General features: G+C 37.2%; 1 protein-coding gene across 1 annotated transcript; it reads left to right on the top strand.

Annotated features, from left to right (window-relative positions):
* Nucleotides 1-1,035: 1,035 nt before the first annotated feature.
* Nucleotides 1,036-10,484, top strand: LOC311295113 (uncharacterized protein). The gene is made up of 7 exons (XM_084416318.1): nt 1,036-1,257; nt 3,729-4,058; nt 5,103-5,423; nt 6,455-6,793; nt 7,298-7,402; nt 7,539-7,570; nt 8,269-10,484. The coding sequence occupies exons 1-7, from the start codon at nt 1,206-1,208 to the stop codon at nt 8,299-8,301; spliced, it is 1,212 nt and encodes a 403-aa protein (XP_084272444.1). The 5' UTR covers nt 1,036-1,205; the 3' UTR covers nt 8,302-10,484.
* The last annotated feature ends 11,154 nt before the right edge of the window (nt 10,485-21,638 follow it).

Below are 21,638 nucleotides of genomic sequence, written 5' to 3'. Positions count from 1 at the left end.
TTATGCCTCGGGCCGGCCCTGTCTGGTTGGGTAGCAAATAAGGAGGATCAGGAAATGGGTATAACTGAGAGAGAAGTAGATCTTTCTGTTAGAATTCCATCTATACCCCCATGTTAATACCCAATGCCAGAAATAGACCAAGATATACACAAGAATTAAACAAATTTGCCATTAAAAGTAATCGTTCAACAATACATTAATAAAGCAACAGCACGACTCAGATATCAATATAGCACAATATCAAATATCAGACTCAAATATTCACAGATGGATCAAAAGATCCCAAATCAGTCGGAGCAGCTGCAGCAGTGTATATTCCTCAGTACAATATTAAAATATCAAAAAGAGCAACAGATCATTTTTGTAACAGAATTGATAGCTATACCCCTAGACTTACAATGGATAGAAGAAAATGGCCTGAATATTGTTTGATTTGTACAGTCAGATTCACAATCAGCTCTGGAAAGTTTAGATGGTGGAACATCCTCAGCAATACAAGATATTTTAAATGAAACATTCATGCAGTATAAAGCACATAGGCGAGTGATAAGGGTGAGTTTTTTGTGGGTTCCAGGCCAGCCCATGTCGGAGTAAAGAGGAATGAGGAATCTGATAAACAAATGAGTTGTTAAAGGATCCTGAAATGACATAAGAGGGAAGGCATCTTTATAGTTTACAAAGAAATGTGGGGGTGGGAAGAACAACTGTTAATAACAGGAAAAAGGACGTGATAATGACAAGATTACCTATTGGGCATACTAAACTAAATCAAAATTTATATCAAATAGACACATTTGCAATAAATGTGCATACCCATATATGGTAGAGTAAATCATATATTACTAGAATGTACAGTATACAAAAACTTAAATTAGTTCAGTCACTAAATGATAGGAGTGTACGCAATTATTCACTTTGAATATTCACAAATTATTAGAACCAAGTGTATTCAACCAAGCTACATACTTCAATCCAGCAGGTGGCGGACAATACAACTTTTAATTGGTTTGCCAACCGCCATTTAAAACCACAGGAGAAGAGGAAGAACTTCAAAAATCTGACGGGGGATTTCCCTGGATTTCTTGAGGGATTATTTTTCTTCTTCTTCAACAAACTATGCATTGGGACACACTTATTTTAATCTCACATACTAGTATGGACATTGGGACGCAGGGAAACTGAATGTTTTAAGAAACGTGGTGAAAATGAAGCTTCTCTTTATTTGGCTATTGTTGTTCTGGTGTTTACTCGACCATGGTAAGACTTTTAGGCTTATTATCTCTCTTCCGGCCGACGGTGAAAACGAAAGTGACTTAATTTATTTGTATCTAATTGTAATATATTCCACATAAATAGTCTACGTTTGTAGTCTGCGGTGTGTGTTATTACGGAGCCCCTAAAGGGACATGGTGGTGCAAAAAAAAAAATTGGGATGAGAGCAAAAAATATTTATCAAATCATTTGCGTTCCCTCGAGAAAATATTTGCGTAAATTCCTTGAAAAATGAATGAATGAAATGAAATGAAAAACCTGTTGTGAGCTCAGGCAAACAAGTCCTGTTTAATGTCCCGCCGCTGGCAGTGTTTCAGACACGTAGGCCTACGTTAACAAGGGTTTCATAGTGTTTCATAGTGTTTGAACTTGGACTAAAATATAATGAAATGCGGTCAGTGCTTAACAGGAGGATTTTCAGTTTCATTCGGAAAATGTTTGTAATTAGAATTACAAAGAAAGGGACATGGTGGTGAAAAAAAAAAAAAAAAAAGCATTTTAGAATAACTAAAATGTTAGTTATTTTGCGGTGTGTGTTATTAAAAAACATTTTTTTTTCTCGTCCCAATTTTTACGCAAATATTTTTGCAAAAAAAATCCAGTTTGGAAATTTGCTCCAACATTTTTATTTTTACTATGTAAATACTACGTTAAATGGGTGTCATTAGTGTTTTAACAACATGGCATCATAGCGTGAGTAAATGTTGCATACTGATTAAATGTACCTTGAATGCAATCAACGTGAGTCGCTTTTGGATAAAAGCTACTGGCAAATGCATAGAAAATGTAAATGAAAACATCATTTTTGGTAGAAAAACTATTTCAATGTAGAAATATCTTCTGGGTAGTGTTTATCTATTTTTACATTTACATTTATTAATTTAACAAACACTTTTTAGCCAGGAAAACAATAGAAGCAGTTTAACCAACAAAAGAGCAACACTACGTAAGTGATGTGAGCAGTGAAGTCCCTGTTTGTCGAGCAGGAAACCCCTTTAAATATCTGAAGATTATGCTGTTGTTTTCTTTACACATGAACCAGCATTGTAGGCTACACACTGAGGACAACTGAGGGACTCAAACTATTACAAAAATTCAGTGATGCTCAAGAAGGAAACAATGCATTAAGAGCTGGGTGTGTAAACTTTTGAAAATTTTAATGTTGTTTAAAGATTTTTTTTTTTTTTTTTTTATTCAGTACTGCCCTTCATAAGCTACGTATTTGCATGTTTCCCAGAAGACGAAACAAGTAAAATTTTCCCTGATCAACCAATTCAAAAGGGCTCTCTAAATGCATCGTGTTTCCAGAGCCCGTCTACGGAGAGCCTGTCCACTCCCTATTAAGCCCTATTGTACCGAATTTTGGTTGTAGTACCACCAGAGTTCCACTGGGGGCGCTCGCCATGAGTGCAAAATGAATGGGAGTCAATGGGGCTAGACGGCTAAATTAGTCTCTTTCACCCGATTGCCGTTGAGAAATCTCAGATGTGATTGTAGATTTTGCAAGTTCAACATGGGTTTTAGGTCGAAAGTTGAATGAACGAGTACTTATGTCGTTTTGATTTCTTACAGGTTGAGTTGTTGTTGCCCATAACACGCTAGCATTCTGCTAATGACGTCAGCATTCTGACGTCATTGACATTTTGAAAGACTTTTTTAAAGCAAATAAGTGACTCTAAAAAATCTAACACCCAGCAATGTGTAATTTCTTTGCATCTCCTTTCGAATACAACATTCAAATTACTAGACAAAAAATTATATCCTGAGAAAAGTGGATTTTGAGGGGTATACCGCCATTGACCTCCATTCATTCTGCACTCGTCCTGTGAGCGCCCTCATATGGAATCAGAGTGGAACTGCAACCAGTTCAGAAGCCGGAAGTGTAGTGAGAGTGAAACTTCTCGCCATATTAGACATTCTCTGGTGTTTCTTTCTTGAGCATCAATGAATGAGTCATGAGTCCTTCAGTCGTCCACGTGTGAAAATCTGGATGTCAAAATTATACAGGGGTGTGATTCTTCCGGATAAATTTGCAGGTCGCGCGCAAAGTACGGATCGGGTATTGGTAAACATAATGACCGCTCACCGCTGTCAACGTTTTTTTGAACCGCAACGGAAAGAAAGAAAGAAAATGTAGCATTTCGAGATTAAAGTCGAAACATTTCGAGAATACAGTCTTCCGTAGAAGTTGCGTGTGTGCTGAAATAGTAGGTGCGCCGCATATTTTCCTGCTTTTTTGTTCTTTGCCAATCACACCTATGATCATGTCACTGCTGGAAAGGTTTTAAATATGCAAGAGATGCTGGAAAATTAGTTTATCATTGATCATCCAGGTAACGACACGTCAGGGGTATTTAAACCTTTGAACTGGTTCTGTTATTAATATTTCTACTTGTTGTGGACTATATGTAAATGTTTTTGTTTGGCGTTTAATTAACTTTTAATTTGTTTTTCAGATTTTCTCTGTGTTGTTTCAAATGGAGTGTCAGTGTCAGTGATGGAGGGAGATTCAGTCACTCTAAACACTGGTGTTGAAATAAAACAAGAAGAAGATATAAAATGGTATTTTAAAGACATTTGCATTGCTCAAAACAGCAGAGAGAGTAAGATCTGTACAGATGATCATTATGAAGATGCTGATGGGAGATTCAGAGACAGACTGAAGCTGGATCATCAGACTGGATCTCTGACTGTCACAAACACCACAACAACAGACTCTGGACTCTATAAACTAGAAATCAGCAGCAGCAGCATCCGTGAAAATATCTTCATTGTTACGGTTCATGGTGAGTCACTGTTTAAAAACAAGTCTTGTACATTTAAAAAAAAATAGGGTAGTCATTTTTTCCCTAAACACTTTTTGTTATACTGGTTGAAACTCTTCACAACCTGATAGCAATCAATAATAGAAGTGGTCTAAATATTAAAACATCCATATCTTCTGTGGAAGACTTCTGTGATACAAAGCATTTTTTTTCCATTTATTGCATTCGGTCTGACCTGCCTGTCTACAGTATTTCCATACCTCCGCGCACCTGATGGCGCAGACATAACACATCATCAGCTCGTTCTGTAAAGCTGGTTTATGTTCATTATTATTGTAATGTTGTGTGTTTTATATGTATGAAATATGCTTTGAGACATGAGGTAGTTTAACACCGTCTCTCGTGGCGCTTTGCAGACTTTGATGTGTGTGTTCATGTGTTTTGAAGGAAGCGTGGCTTTAGAGACCCTCTGAAGGGAGGGTGGGATCCCGTGCTTTCAAAGTTAACTCGCTATTACTAGACTCTCTGAAATAGTCTACCCTACATTTAAATCACATCATTATTGTTTAACTGATATTTTTCCAGTATTTTTCCATTCAGATGGGTCTTTTTTTTTTCTTTACCTGGAAAAATTAAAACAATATTTTATAGAAAAAGCATGCCATTGTATATTAATGTGTTGGAGAATAACAACTTTTTAATAAAGTACAAAGTAAACATATTTTATGGATAATATTAATCTATTAAATATTCATAATGGGTAATATTTATTATGAATTTCAGTATGACAAAAAAAGGACAAAATATGAATCAGGATGTATTGTATGATGTTCATTAAGTTGCATATAATTTTTCAATAAGACTCAAGTATGTTTGTCTGATGAGTGAATGTGTGAATCCATGATGTTCTTCTGCTGTTCCAGACATATTTCTCTACCCACAAAATATGTGTGTGTGTGTATATATATATATATATATATATATAACATTTCACACCACTTTCCTGTTGTATTATTTTGTTTGGCTTCTAATGAAATTAACTATTAATTTCTTCTGGTTCATCAGGTGCTGATACAGACAGAGTGTCAGTGATGGAGGGAGATTCAGTCACTCTAAACACTGGTGTTCAAACAAATCAACAAGACACAGTTAGATGTTATTTTAATGACATTCGTATCGCTCAAATCAATAGAGATCAGAGTAAGATCTGTACAGATGTTCAGTGTAATAATGATACTGAGAGATTCAGAGACAGACTGAAGCTGGATCATCAGACTGGATCTCTGACCATCATGAACATCACAAACACAGATGCTGGAGTTTATACACTACAGATCAGCAGCGGCAGCAGCGACACTGAAAAGACCTTCAGTGTTGCTTTATATGGTGAGTCATTATGTTTAAAAGCAAATCATATACATTTAAATCACATCATGAATGTGTTGAGTGATATTTTTGCTGACATTCAGAGGTGTTTTTTCTCTTTACCTGTGAATTAACTTAGGTACAGTGTATATACAGTGGGGAGAACAAGTATTTGATACACTGCTGATTTTGCAGGTTTTCCCACTTACAAAGCATGTAGAAGTCTGTAATTTTTATCATAGGTACACCAACTGTGAGCGACGGAATCGAAAACAAAAATCCAGAAAATCACATTTGTATGATTTTTAAATAATTATTTTGCATGTTATTGCATGTTGTGGCAAAAAAATTAATTCATTAAACAATCATCTGCGTAAGAGACATTTCTGAGTCAAATTGGCATTTAAAAGTATTTATTCTTGCAAGAAGGCCCAGTTGCCACACAGAAGTCAAGTACAATCTACGAAGCAAGTGCGATGAGGAAGGGAGGGGGAGAGTAGCTTTTATATCATTTCTCAAGGTTTCTGCTTACAGACTCTCTTATCTAACCCCTTATTCTGACCCAGAGGTCCCCTTTCAATCTGTCTCCTCCTGAAGTCTCAGATGCTTCCCAGTGTTAAAACAGAAACACATCAGTCAACTACAGTTCCCTGCAGTCATGGACAGTACAGCAAAAGGGTCATTTCAATGTCTTACTGAACATAAATGAAAATCCACACTGTAAATCAATGAAAATCTAAATTTTTCCATTACATGCATGACATAAGTATTTGATCACCTACCAACCAGTAATAATTCCGGCTCTCACAGACCTGTTAGTTTTTCTTTAAGAAGCCCTCCTGTTCTCCACTCATTACCTGTATTAACTGCACCGGTTTGAATTCATTACCTGTATAAAAGACAGGTTTTGGCACAAAATGTGGAGAAATGTTGCTTTTCAGACTGAAAGTCAAGAGAGAATGTTTTATCACTTTCATATCCACAGTTCTCTCATGTTGTGTGTCTTTCCCCCCAAAAAATACCCTCCAATCATCTGTTGGTTTGTGTTTCAGGTGTTTCTGCTGCTGAACAATATGAAATGAAGAGAAAGTCAGTGATGGAAGGAGAATCTGTTATTTTATACACTGGTGTAATAAGAAAACTGAATGATTCAATAACATGGTATATTAATGAGATTATCATCGCTGAAGTCTGTGATGAACCCATTAAAGCCTGTACATATGTTCAGTGTGAAAATGGTGATGGGAGATTCAGAGACAGACTGAAGCTGGATCATCAGACTGGATCTCTGACCATCACAAACACCAGAAACACAGACTCTGGAGAATATAAACTACTGATCAGCAACAGCAGATTCAGCATCATTAGGAGCTTCAGTGTTTCTGTCACTGGTGAGTTTCATTTAATCATTCAGTGCATTTTCACTTGAGCAATTTTAAAATACAGGTCATTATATTTAAATCCAAACAGTAAATGTTTTCATTGTGGCCTGTTTAAAAAGTAAGTTTGGACTCCATATGTGCTGGTATAAATCTTTTTTTTTTTTTTTTTTTTTTCAGGTGAGAACGAGTACGGCCATTTGTAATTTTAATGTGTCTGGCTTCCGGTGTCATAAAACAGCTTATGCGGCTTGATATTGAAAACGGGTTTTCCTAACCATATTATTTTAATGTACTGTCTTAATTAGAAACACACTGGTTTGTAGCGCAAACAGTTTTACAGTTTACTGAACTTTGATATTCTTCTCGTTGATTCCCTACAGCGGGAAATAAATCAGAAGTCTTACACATTCACAGAAAACACATTACTTCTGTGTAGAAAAATAAGGTGGATTGGTAGAGTTGATTATCAGTTGATCTCTAGTATTAATGTGTGTCTCTCTTTTGCTCCTCCAGATTCAGGTTTATCTTCAGCTGTTATAGGAGTAATATTTGCTGCTCTGCTTGTGGCTGTTGTTGTTATTCTGCTTGTGGCTGCTGCTGCTAATGGGATTTACCGTCGTAAGTATTACATACAGCTGATCTTCCAAAATATAAATATAATATTTTTTTGTGCATAAAGAGTCTTTAAAAATATATAAAAGTATGTATTTTTATTTTTATTGACCAAAGTAAGAGTTTGTTGTTGTTTAAACAGGAAACTGGACACTGCGCCATGATTGTGATCAGGTGAGATACTGTGAGCTCTGAATCTGTCTGCAAAAACAGAATTTATAACAGATAGAGATCTGTAAGTGGTGTGTGTGTGTTTGAAGTTTTCTGTCTGAAAGCATGTGTGGTCTCATTCAGAATTCATTACATAGAAACACTAATAACGATTGATTTATTCACTGCTGGAGAAATGGGCTTTCAATAAAACCTTGCCGCCTATACAGTAGAAAGGCAAAAACATTTTTGAAATGTGTGCCACGTGACTAGAGAAAATAGAAGAAAAACGACTGTTTTCTTCCATTTTGCCAAATCGGTGGAAAAACTTCAAGACCCATAATGCACTGGGCATGTTGCCGTCCAAGGCCACTCCCACCAGTCTGTTATGGCTACGCTTACCGGAGTCAAATACCGCCTTGCTTTAGGAGGAAATACTTCTTAGCAAACTTATAGTCATAATAGTGTCGACTTGGAGAATGGGTAAAGTTTGTTCATTTACATATACTACCGTCATTATAACAATACAAAGCAGGTTGAAAATTGGAGAAGTGTCACTTTAAGAGAGTGCTTCTCTTGTGATGTTTTACTTCAGAATGAAGAACAGGGCTCTTGACATTCACAAACATCAGAGAGAAAAATCACTGTTTTGTGTTTGTGTGACTGAATCATCAATACTGAACATTTGCTTTACCTTCTGTGAATCTGTTTCTGACTTTCAGGAGGATGATGTTAGAGAACCAGTGTCCCTTTAAACGATTGAAAATCTACAGCAGGGTGCTGCTAACGGGACGTCCACTGGTCAGACTGATTGTCCACTGATTGCAGCTGATGATGAGATTCCACAGTAACATTATGATTTTAACAGTGTCACTGAAAAGGAATTCTGTCAGGACCACTACCGTCAAATATGATTGACAATTAGCATACAGTTTGGATTGGCGGTATGGTTCCGTTCTGGGCGAGAACTCCCTGCGCTTCATGCAGCCTAGCATGGATAAGAGCAGGGAGAGCAGCAATAACCCCCCTTGGGGTAAACAGAACAGAACCAACATGAAAGTTTACAAATATATTGAATTCAAGATTTTAAAGTACAACATAATTCGAGAATTTAAAGGGAATCAGAATGCCAAATCCTGACTGGGCGAGAGGAGGAGCTGGGGAGGGAGGAGAGTAATTAGCTCCTGAGAAACGTGATAGCTGCTGATAACACTGAAGGAGCTTATTTATGAATTCTGTGATAGGCGTCGTATTCCTATAGGTAGACGTGGATCAGCTGAGAGTCAGCTGATGTGAGCTTGACTAACGTGACCTGCCAGAACTAACTCTACGCTTGATCATTAAGAGAGATGAGAAAGTTAAGAAAAAGGAAATGGAAGAAGATATTCTGACTTTCAGCAAAATAATGTCATGATACCACATTAGTTTACTCTTTTGTGGAAATGTGAAAAGGGTCCTTAAATTGTGTTAAGAACAAAACTTTTTTATATGTGCATTCAGAACAGGAGAATGATGATAATCACCGAAGCTACCTCAAGTATAATTGACGTTTGCCTTGATGACAAACCTAAAACAGAAATTGACTAAATATTGAGTTTCATCCATAGACTGTAAAAAGATGGATGACGCCCCTTCACTCTCTCCCATTGGTGAAAAGTGAAGCCGCCGAAGTCTTAATTTGTCCTGATTTGGGACCTGATTCTGCGCACTAGAATCACTGTAGAAATGAAATATAGATGAATCTTTATAAAGTTACTAAAGTAATTCATTCGATAGCAGTAAGGCTTACTTTGTCTTTTGTGTTTTAACAGTAAAAAAAAAAAAGGCAGCAGGTTTATTAGGCTGCTGTCCCTTTAAGACCGAATATATGGATCCAATATGGCCTGCCCTACTGTACAAATGTTTTCTTTGTTTACATTTATTAAGATATTTCAGTAAGATACCCACTGTCTTTAGCAGGATACTCCCCAAGATGGACATTATACATTATTGTCCAGTATTTTGAATTTGTATGCTGAACAGCTCATTTAAACAACAAACCTGCTTTAACTATAAACTGGAGTTTTTTCCAGGAATTCTTGAAAAATTATACATTTCACTGTCTGGTTAACAAAGTTTTGTGGTTAAAAAAAGGCAGTTCAAATCAAGCAAGAGTTGATCCGTGAAATATTATCATTGTGTCCTCAAACTCTGAATCTCAGGAAATGAACCTGTAAAAACTGCACTGAAAAACATGAATTTTGAATTGTAGCAGGTTTATAAATGTCAAATATGTGTTTATGCATTGTGTATTGTATTGTTATATACTCCATAACTGTTACTGTCTGATGCACAAGCATTTTAATGGTGTTAAGCATCTGAATGATGTTCATGGTAAAACAATATTGTTATTATCCATTAGATTCCATATTCATACATGCTGAAATGTGTAAAAGTGATTTTGTTTTTTTTTGTTACAAAAAATTGTAAAGTATATCATTCTGCATTTTGTAAGTATTGCTGATTAGTTCTTACAGTGAAGTTCTTGTATTTGATGTGAGGAAGATGGAGACCTGTGGCGTAAAGACTGACATTATCCCTCTATTTTCCTCCATTTTGTCTGTTTCAGCTCTTAACTTTTTTTTCAGTGTGATTTTTATATATCATGTAATTGTGCTTTACATTTGTGTAACTCCTCTTCAAAGCTTCACAAGTCGACCTTGTACAGAATTTTTTATTTGTGCAGACTTTGTTTGTTTTTTTCTTTTTCTGAAACTGCATTAGCAAAGGAAAAAGTGCATAAAACTTGAATCTGTAAACTCGTTTACTAAAAATGCAAATAAACTTGATATATCCCTGTTAATGTGATGCCATTAAAACATATCTGATTATGAGCCATAACTGCTGAATACTGTGAATTTGTCATGATTTTAGAGCTTGTTATCAGAAGTAAATGAGCTAAACTAACAAATGGTTTCAGAGTGATCATTTTGTACATTCAACACCCAATCTTTAAACTTTACTCAAGCTAACCCCACTGTTCAACTCTATCCTTAGCAATATACACACAGTGTCTAATCAAGTGTAATTTAAAAAGTGTTTTGTATATCATGTACAGTATATTATAATGGATGGAAGGTTATTTTTGGCCAACTTGGTCAATTACCTCCTTTTAAATCTTGTAATTCATTTGGGCAAAAAGTGTCTATATTGACACCATTCATTTATAGTATATATTGGATATATTTGTAGTCACAGATGTTTTGGAGGATCACTTGATAGACTACTGAGATGCACTACTGTCTCCTGAAATACACACTCACAACTGACATCAACACACAGTAATACCATATGTGCATGCAGAATCGTATCAGATCAAACCACATGTTTGTACAGAAGTAAAGAGAGAGAGACATCTAGATGAGTAATTTGCAGCTATGTGTTGCACTATAATTATACAGATAATCGAGAAAACTGTTACAAAGCAACTTTTGAGGGACCATTTCATCAGTCCATCTCTGAATATTAAGTGAATGTTCCCATAATGACCCTGCTGTATGTCCACTGGGATTTTTGATCATTAAACTATAACATTGAAACCTATAGCAGGAATATGAGCTGGTTTTGTGCTGCTGGTGTGGTTTATCACGGAATGGCTAGCATTACATGTTAAGGCAGAGCTGATATAATAAAATGTAATATGTAATCTATGTTTAATTGAGTTATTGTTATAGTTCAAAAAGGGACGCAGACAGGGGGCAGCGCAATGATCAGGTGTCTAAAAGGCACAATATGTAACTTTTTTGCTTTAGAAATTTAAAAAATCACTATCTATGTTATATATATTTTTTTAGTTGTGTACTTACATTATCCCGACTGTTTCCAACAACTTTCAAACCAGGAGAAATTTGTAATTTAATTCGAAGACACGGACCGTTTCTTTATTTCCGCTTTGTCGCCGTCAATGGCGTCATATCCGCGTTGTCCCTGGTTTCCGCTCGTACTGCCATAGCAACCAGAGCCCTCTGATAGTAACCAAGGCGACAGACGTGGACAATGTGGTTCGCAATGTCTATTTGCACGCTGTTGTTGTTTCGTTCAAACATTATGGACCATGGCAAGCAGACTTTGGATAAAAAAGAGAACTAAAACGAGAATCAATATCAGCGCGGTGTTTTCGAGATGCCGAGAGCTCCCATAGACAGTATATACACGAGAGCTCCACGTCCGAGACTTCGACCGCTCCTACATGTAGCCTACTTTATTAAACAGGTGAGCACATTTACATAAAACTAATCAATGTTATAAAGTTCAACAATGATAAAATGTTAGAATATGATCTGTAACGTTATGTTATTCTAATGTTGATCTAGCTTACTGCTAGTCTCATACAGACAAACTAACACATACATTTCAACACATTGAAATGCAGTTTATTGTGCTAGTGTAATGTTAGACCAAGTGAAACAGCGCTGCATTACCTCACAAGTTTAATTTGTCTAATAAACTGACCTGTGAGTTGTAATTCTGCACTTGCTTGTAGTTCGGTAGAATGAAATGTCCATATTCCTTTTATATCCGCGGGACTCGCGTCGCGTGTGGAGCTGATAGCTGTCTCTTAGCAATCCCGAACTGCTTCATATCACAGTCATGATAAAAACATTGATGTATTCAGTCATCCATAAACATTATTAGATCGGTCGGCTTGACGTTGATGACAAGATCCATAATTCTTAGCAAATGTTGCGTCATCAAACTATGCCTTTGTTATTGTAAAGAGGTTAACGACCCCTAGTGGTGAAAAATTCCATACTGTACGTTTAACTATTATTGAAGAAATGTGATTTTCTGCTTTGGATACTACTAGAAAGCAATGATGTGCTTGTGCAACAACATTTGTAAAAATATCCAGCATATACCATCTGTGTGATATTGATACTTCACAAACAGTGAAGTGTGGGGGATCAATGTTTAATAATGAAAGGTTAATTTCCGTATGGTAAGATAAAACAGAATAACTATATTAAATTAATACAGAGCAACAACATACAACAATAAAAATGTATGTGTATTTGATCATCGTTTTTTGGGAATATTTTCATACACAGCATCAGTCTTTGATTTCTGCAAGGAAAAATATACTCAATTAGGAACATACAATAGAAAATTAGCTGAAGTTTCTCCAACTGAAGTTTCATAACCAACTGAAGTTTCTCTGTGCAAAGCTTAATCTTTTGTTTTGTTTTGAAAAACTGTACAGAACAGATGCTAACATGAAGCAGCAAGAGGAAATGTCATCAATCAAGACTTTTCAAACTGTTAAATCATCAAACAGAGATTAAGTTCTGCAGGATTGTCATGACAGCCTGTGCTGAGAATGACTGTCTTTCACACTAAAGTAACAGCAGAGACACTAGTTGCAGAACGTCTACAAAGCAACCAATGTCTGCTAAAGTTGCATCTCAGCTCAGATAATCATAAACCGCAGATCGAGGACAGTTAATAACTCTGTGTCCTACTTTCTGTCCAAAGACAATCTAATGGTATAAACGCTGATTTTGTATGGGTTAGGCTATTAAAAATTGCAAACCACATTAGCTACATATGATTTTAAGCAAAAGATCATTTAGGCCACAGATCACATAATGAGCAAAAATAGAAATAAAAATTGTTTTCAAAAATTGTTTTGAAAAAACAATTTTTTTTTTTTTTTAAGGTAATGAGTAAAACCACAAACGTCTGTTCACTGTCCGTCTGATGATGCAAACTTCAATCACACTAACTGACTGCAACAACTTCCTGCAGCTTCTTACCTTTTGTCGTGTTGTTGGTTTACTCGATGTTGTATCAGTTCTGTCTTCCTCCTGGGTCTCAACTGCATTTACAATAATCACAGATAATGTTAAAATGACTGTCTCAAAGTTCTGTCTCAAAAAAGATAGATATTTATACAGATAATTACTTGCTCTTCTGAACTGTTTTTCTACATTTCTTGTAGATGCAGAAGATCACGACTATAACAACAATCATCAGAGATCCAGCAGCAGCAGAAGAGATCAACACTATGTACAATAAAGGTAGGCCTTGATCTGTAATGGACAAAATGAACCATTAGTGTGAGTGAATCTGGCCGTCTGATCTACAGCTAACACTATGAAACATCAGTACTATATAACTGCAGAGTAAATCAATATTATATCATCATACCTGCACATGTGTGACAGAGTGTGTTGATGTCCAGATGTGTGGTCTGGTTGCTGATGGGATTGTTCAGCACACAGCTGTAGGTGTTTTTATCCTGATATTCCACCTCCAGAGGTAGAGAGACTGATGCTGAGATCACACACACTGATGCTGGACAATACACTGATTCCTGCGTACCAGGAGAGAGTCGCATCTAGAGATGTCCCGATCCGATCACGTGATCGGAAATCGGGCCCGATCACGTGTTTTCAGACTCGATCGGAATCGGACGTTACCTCCCGATCAGGACTCGGATATATATGTATATATTCTCATTATTTTTTTAACACATATATAGTTATGCGGTGGCACAGAGTTACGCCGGTTTCACACTGCACGCGTTAGCAGAGCATAAGCAGCGCAGGAGCAGTGCATATGGTGAGCAGGAGCAGGAGACGCGCGTTTTGCTTTCACACTGGCAGCGTTTGTCACGCGCGGCTGAATCGTGGGTTGTGTAGGCTACAGACAGAGTACTCTATAATGGATAAAGGCCAATTTATACTTCTGCGTCGAGGGTACGCCGTAGTGTACGTCGTAGGCTACGCACGTAGGTGACGCCGTCGTGAGCATTTATACTTCTGCGTTATGTCTGCGTTGCTCTGCAGTTGCACCGCAGTTGCACCGCCGAAACGCTAGTTGGCGGGGGTGGGTTTTAATGTTCCACTGTGTTTAGATTCCTCGCGGGTGTTTTGAGTTTAGGCTACCACAAGCAATGGCGCCTGAAAGAGAGCGGATCATGTTGGAGTTGGAGCTTATTGAGGTTGAAAAACAGTTAATTTTAGTGAAATTACTCAAATTAAAAGGCAGAAACGAGAGAAAATTGTACTGGTGTAAAATATATACACCAATAAATGACATGCAACCATGTAAATAAAGACCAGTTTTAACTGTTCACGTTGTTTCTTCTTTAATTACAGTAACCTGCACAATACAATGTGCAAACTATGTATAAAATAATGTAACATGTAAAGGTGCAATGGTCTAGAATTGTTTATATTAAATATAGATGCAAAAGAGCAAACTATACACAAATAAATCTGTTATTGATCTTAATTTGCTGTAACCTGAACCATACAATATGCATACAGCAGGAAATGACATAATTGGTTTCAAACTATATATACAAATAGGTTAAAATATGTAAAAGTGCAATGTATAAAGGTGCAATGGTCTAGAATTGTAGATTAAAAATAGATGCTAAAGAGCAAACACACACAAATGGGTAAACTATACATTAATCTTTATTTGCAGTAACCTGCACAAAACAATGTGCAAACAGCAGGAACAGGCAATTTTTTGTATGCAAACTATATACACAAACGGGCATTCTATGTACAAGTTAGTACAAAGTATTAAGGTGCAATGATACACTATTAACAATAAAAATGCACGAGAAAACTGTACACAAAAGCTACAAACTATATAGTATAACCTGCACAAATAGGTGCAAACAGACAAAATTATTAAAAAACAAAATGCTAAAGTGCATACTATTTACAAAAATGTGCAAACAATAAAACCTGCACAAATAAGTGCAAACAAGCAAAATATGAATAAATGCAAAAGTGCAAACTATATACACAAATGTGCTAACAGACAACTTACTAAAAGATGCAAAAGTGCAAACTATATAAAGATAGTGCACAGAATTAAAAGGTGCAATGTTGTAGAAGTAGGCACAATTGTTTATTTTTTCTGCTGCCACTCAAACAGGACCTTGGACACATCAAACATTGCCTGCGCCCTGTGCTCCTCCGGCACCCTTCGCAGCATGTCGGCAACAGTGTGCCCAAACCGGTCGCTCTCGTCATTTCCATGACTCAGTCTCTGTTGCAGCTCGACCCGCCGTTCCTCCAACTGAGCCTCCAACCGAGCAACTTGCATTTGGACCCAGTCCTCTTGTTCCTTCCTCTTCCTTTTCTGTGCCATCCTTGGACTGGGGGACTGAAGAGATGTCTGGGGGGACTGAGATGTCTGGGGGGACTGAAGCGATGTCTGGGGGGGCTGAAGAGATGGCTGGGGGGACTGAAGAGATGGCTGGGGGGACTGAAGAGATGGCTGGGGGGACTGAAGAGATGGCTGGGGGGACGGTGGACATGCTAGTTGGTCGTTATTGGCTGAAGGTCTCACAACAGCCGAACTATTGGAGTTTGAGCTTGAATCGCTCCCATCCTGCGATTATGAAAGAAATAGCAAATAGTGTAAGTTAGTCTTTTATATATAAAAGCTGATGCATCCAGTGTTAATTCACAGATAAACAGAGCTATGAATACTGCATATTCCTACATTGCAAATGCTACGTTGTTGCGTTTGTATTATCTGCAAGCCCAATATAATTACAATCTATTACATATAATATAAATACAATATAATTAAAACCCATTACACATGCTTTTTGTTTCCCAGGTATATTATTTTTGCACTAATCAATAACGTTACGGCGTGGTAGCATTGCTAGTTAAGTTAGCTAACCTAAAAACAACAGAGGTTCATAAAGGACGTGCATTATTTACCTTATCGTCAAAGTTTGACTCCGTAAGCCGGTGTTTCACATGAGGTGCCAGCCAAGACAGGAATAAATAAAACGCTGGGACTTTTTTCCCTCCTGGATCCCCGCTCATTGTGGCGAGCTTTTTACGGAGGCGAACGTACTTGTCTCGACAGTTCTTCCATCTCTTCATACAATCCGCTACATCCAAACCGACGTTGGAGGAAATCTCTCTCCACGAATTCGCTGCCATCTGGCAGTCTTTGTATTCTGCAGAAGACGAGTCATACAGATGGCTGTATTTCCGCACTTCTTCAACTAATCGCTCGGTCACTTGGTCCATTTCCATTTTCTTCACTGAACTTTCACCTGAACTTCTGAATTTAAAAATGGCGGGCGGTGCAGAAGAACACGCCGGAAATGCGTAGCCGGAAATGCGATGCTACCAAGCCGACCAATCACAGATCTTGCGGTCCGCGTCGCCGCGACGCGTAGTTACATTTTTGAGGAGGTGCGCGTCAGGGTACGGCGAAGGGTACGACGTATGGTACACGTCAATGCGTATGCTACGCCGTACCTTCTACGCGCACCCGACGCAGAAGTATAAATTGGCCTTAAGTTGGCATTGCTTTTTTTTCGTTTTCAATTGCATTTAAGAGAAAAGACTTGTCAAGAAGCTTATTTTATTAATAATTTTATTGTCACTTTAATTCAGCAAAAGCGGCGCTGCAAAAATAGACTCGGCGCCGAAACTATCGCGGCACTTCTGCTCTGCTACGCACTGCCGCGCCACCTCCATGCGCGGTGTGAATGCTCTAAAGCCTGGTTTAATCTGTTAACATGGCGAATCAATGAAATGGCATTGGATGACAAAAAAAGCAAAAAAAAAAGGAGGAAGACAGTAAATACACTAAGTATCAAAACAATGGAGAAATAAAAAAGAGGTATTAAATCAAATTACATTTCACTCAACAAAATATCAATTTCAAAAGTTTGACACTTTTTCTGTTGTTAATTCTTTTCAGCGTCTTAAGTAGTTGAAGTCACACAGAAAATTATTTAATTTGGGTACTTTTAGAGCAAATTTGCATTTATGAATAAAATATTTTGCCAATAAAATAAATGTTTCCAATATATTCTATTCTACAATTACAATGAGAAAAATAAGAAATTACATCTCCCAATACAAAATCAGTATCTACTTTTAGCTTTGAAACAGGGAGTTTTGACAATTCCAACCAACATTCTTTAACAAGGGAGCAATTAAAGAAAAGATGATCAATTGACTCTGTACTGCTTTTACAGAAATTACAATTCAAATTAGTATTACCAAATTTAGATGTGATTTCGTTAGTGGGATATATATTATGCAGAATTCTTAAGTGTAGTTCTTTCACCTTGTTGGGGATACAAAATTTGTAAGGTAAGAGCCATGCTTTCTTCCAATTGATATTTTCTATCAAAGAATTCCAAAAAAAATACCCCCTCGGGGTAATTCGTTTTCTTAATTGAAACACACTTCTTATTATTTTATTGCTACATTTTGGGTCATAAATACTCTTGTCTTCAATCAGAAATTTCTGTTCACTCTTTACAATCTCTTCAAATGATAAATGACATTTCATTAGATGAACAAGTCCATTTGGTATAGCTTTTATCATTGTGAGAAATTCCTTATGAATAACAGGGAAATTATATTTAGACATGAAATCATAATAAGAATAAACATTCCCTTGTGGATCTAACAAATCACAAAGATAATCAATACCCTTTTCATGCCAATTCTTAAGAAAAATCGACTTGTTCTCTGCAAGAATAGTTTCATTGTTCCATAGCTTTAATTATGTGGGGAGAAATGGTGGACAAAGCAAAGTTTCCATGCCAAAAGAGCCTGTTTGTGGAATTTAGAAAGTTTTATAGGAAGCTTAGAAGGCGAGAAATTACAGGTGAGCAAAAACTTAAGCCCTCCCACTTTTTTTAAAGATATTGTGTGAGATAAAATACCAAATAGACCCTGGAGGATTGACACAACTCTTTAACCAATTCAATTTTAAAGTATTGTTTACATAAAAAAAAATCAAGCATTTCAAAACCTCCCTCAGCTTTTTTACCACATAAAACCTGTTTCTTCAGATGCTGATGTTTGGAGGTGACGTATATATGCGTTATGGCGCAGTGGAGGTGACGTGTTTCCGCTATTGAGTGGAGCTCCACTAGCCCCGTCAGCCAGACCAGAGCCCGTCTACGGAGAGCCTGCCCACTCCCTATTAAGTCTTATTGTACCGAATTTTGGTTCCACCAGAGTTCCACTGGGGGCGATCGCCCATGAGTGCAAAATGAATGGGAGTCTATGGGGCTAGACGGCTAAATTTGTGTCTTTCACCCGATTGCTGTTGAGAAATCTCAGATTTGACTGTAGGTTTTGCAAGTTCAACATGGGTTATAGGTCTAAAGTTGAATGAACGAGTACTTATGTCCTTTCGATATCTTACAGGTTGAGTTGTTGTTGCCCATAACACGCTAGCATTCTGCTAATGAACGCAGATTGGTCAGTGAAGGACTGATCACTGTCAGCTGTGTTGTCGATCCCTCGAGAGAAAAGAAAGTGCAGAGCGCGAAAAGCAAAAGAAAAAGACTTTTTAAAGCAAATAAGTGACTCTTAAAAAATCTAACACCCAGCAGTGTGTAATTTATTTGCATCTCATTTCGAATACAACATTCAAATTACTAGACAAAAAAATATATCCTGAGAAAAGTGGATTTTGATGAGTGTAGCGCCATAGACATCCATTCATTCTGCACTCGTCCTGTGAGCGCCCTCATATGGAATCAGAGTGGAACTGCAACTGTAGTACCTCTGAAGAAGTAGAAAAAGATTAAAGAAGAATACAGAATAATAAAATAAAAGAGAGCGCTGCAGTGATTGTTTCTTTAACAGTGTATTGATTCTGAATGGCAAATAATAAAAACAGATGCTCAGTACATACATTATCAGTGCATATAACACTTTTCTTACAAAGTAATGACTAGCTGTAAATAAGTAACTTCAAGCATGTCTCATCACTAGGGTTGCAAAGGGGCGGAAAATTTCCATGGGAAGTTAAGCTGGGGAATTTTGGAAATATTCATTACCACGGCAACCGCTTGCGCGTCCACTCTGAAAGTAACTGTACACATAAGAGACGGATAGATACATTATTTAAGGTTATTTCTATTCGTTGGAATATTGATATATGAACTTGTTGTCAAGTAAGCCCCTTGCGAGCATGTGCGTCTCTCTAAACTTTCAGTGTGCTGCACTGCTCTAGTTGACTTCTGCACCTTCCCCCCCGAAAATATCACGTTCATTTTGAAAACGTAATTCCTTTTGCGGATCCTCTTGGTCATTCTTCATGTTTCTTTGGCAAATATCAGTGTCTCAGTCTCACGCAAGCTGCACATGAGTTAACCACGCCTACTTATTTACATGTCACGGTATACACAGAATAAAAAAATCTGTTACGGCTGACATTTTCTTCCGCGGTAACAATATATACCGTCATACCACCCAGCCCTACTTATGTGGTAAATAAAGTTATGCTAGCTTATTTAGCATCTAACTGATCAGCTTGCTATCTACTAGATGAATACATTTGTATGTGATATTTGCAATTTAAACATTTAATAAATATATTTCCCCATAATATCATCAAAACTTACTTCACTGTTTAGTCCACAGGCTCAAATGTGTGCCTTCAATAGTCTTCTGCTTTGGGCTTCTGTACATGTGATGGAGGCATGCAAAGTGCCAGTAGGGGGTGTGGTCTCAATAGCCATGCAGTAAGCAGTGTGCTATGTGCATGTGATTGAGGAATGGCATGGATATTCAAGTGTATTTGAATGGCATCTGTTTGTTTTAGTCAAGATTATGCTAAAATATACTTTCCTCAACTATATTTAAGTTACCTATGAAGATCCAACCCTCAACTTTGAAAATTCCCTTAAATTCCCATTAATTCCCATGGAAAGTTTCCATCTTTGAAAATTCCCAGAATTTTGCAACCCTACTCATCACACTAGAGACGTGTGGCATTTACAACTGACACAGTGACACTTGTTCTTTACAAAGTGAAAACACATTTTCAGACTAAATATTTACCCAAACCCACTAAATGACAGTATGAAATTGATGACAATAATGCAGCTGAGATATCAATTACATGCTCATGTCTAACCAATGTTCACTCCATCGTCCAATGTATTTCCTACAATAAAGTCACTACAAGATTGATGAAAACTATTGAAATGCATAACTCAATTCACAGACATGGAGTTAATTACCCAAATGTGCATGTTTCAGATAACTCATAAAACTGAAACAACATCATAAACTCTTATATATTCAAACAGTGTTGACATAAATGACTCTCTCTTGTGTATAGCGGGCTAACGCGCTAATTGCGAGGCATCCATGCTAACCATGTGCTCAGAAATGCTAACACATGACACACTATCACTAAACTAAAATAAACTTTCAATCCGTACAACTCATCAGTGTTGCATTAAACAATGTTACTACTCAAGACCGAAGTGTTTAGTTACCTGAAGAAGAAGTACAAAAAGATTAAAGAAGAATAAAATAAAAGAGAGCGCTGATTGCTTCTTTCCGATATCTGCAAAGGATTATGCAGTTGTTTTTGACGCAATACCTTCTGGTCTCCTTCAGTTGTTGCGCTCTCCTCTGCTAATGCTGTTGATCTGAATATAATGATTTCAACTTGAGGTTAGAGGGTATAAGTATTGTTGATAAAAAATGCAACAATAGTTTCCTTGTAGACAGTAGACAGATTTATTGTTCATTTAGAATTCCTCCAGCTAAAAGTTCCTGGAATTCACGCTTCCAGGACATTAAGTGGGATGAGGTTTTTATGGTTTTCATGAGATACTGTGTCACTAATAAGATTCGTGAGGTTTCATTAAGGCCCCGTTTACACGATGGGAAAACGCAGATATTTCCCTGCGTTTTGGCCTGTCATTTACACGAAAACGCCGTTTTTATCCAAGAAAACGATTATTTCTAAAAACTCCGGCCAAAGTGGAGATTTCTGAAAACGCCGGTTATGTGTTGCCGTGTCAACTGGGAGAAACGGGGTTTTAGGTTCTCAAACGTCACATTATGCGCCAGAAAATGCTTACGTCATGTGAGCGCCCTATGTTTAGAGTTTGTTTGGCTACTATTTGATCATGGATGCTGTTAAAGGAGAACTCCGGTCAATTTTAACATTGAGCTCATTTTTTTGTACATTTGGAGTGCTGTCAATACAGAGAACAACGACAAAAATCGGTGTTGCCTACACCGAGTTATTCTATTTTTAAAATTTGCACCCTATTGACTTCAATGGG

This window comes from Rutilus rutilus (assembly GCF_951802725.1).
Source record: "Rutilus rutilus genome assembly, chromosome: 8".
Taxonomy (NCBI): domain Eukaryota; kingdom Metazoa; phylum Chordata; class Actinopteri; order Cypriniformes; family Leuciscidae; genus Rutilus; species Rutilus rutilus.
Note: the sequence above shows the minus strand (reverse complement) of the source record. Positions and strands in the feature narration are given on the sequence as shown.

Bases quoted from the DNA above. Each gene is read 5' to 3' on its own strand.
- LOC311295113 (XM_084416318.1), top strand. From the start codon at position 1,206: ATGAAGCTTCTCTTTATTTGGCTATTGTTGTTCTGGTGTTTACTCGAC. The intron at 1,258-3,728 runs GTAAGACTTTTA...TTTGTTTTTCAG, and splicing joins CTGGTGTTTACTCGACCATG to ATTTTCTCTGTGTTGTTTCA. The intron at 7,403-7,538 runs GTAAGTATTACA...TTGTTTAAACAG, and splicing joins TGCTAATGGGATTTACCGTC to GAAACTGGACACTGCGCCAT.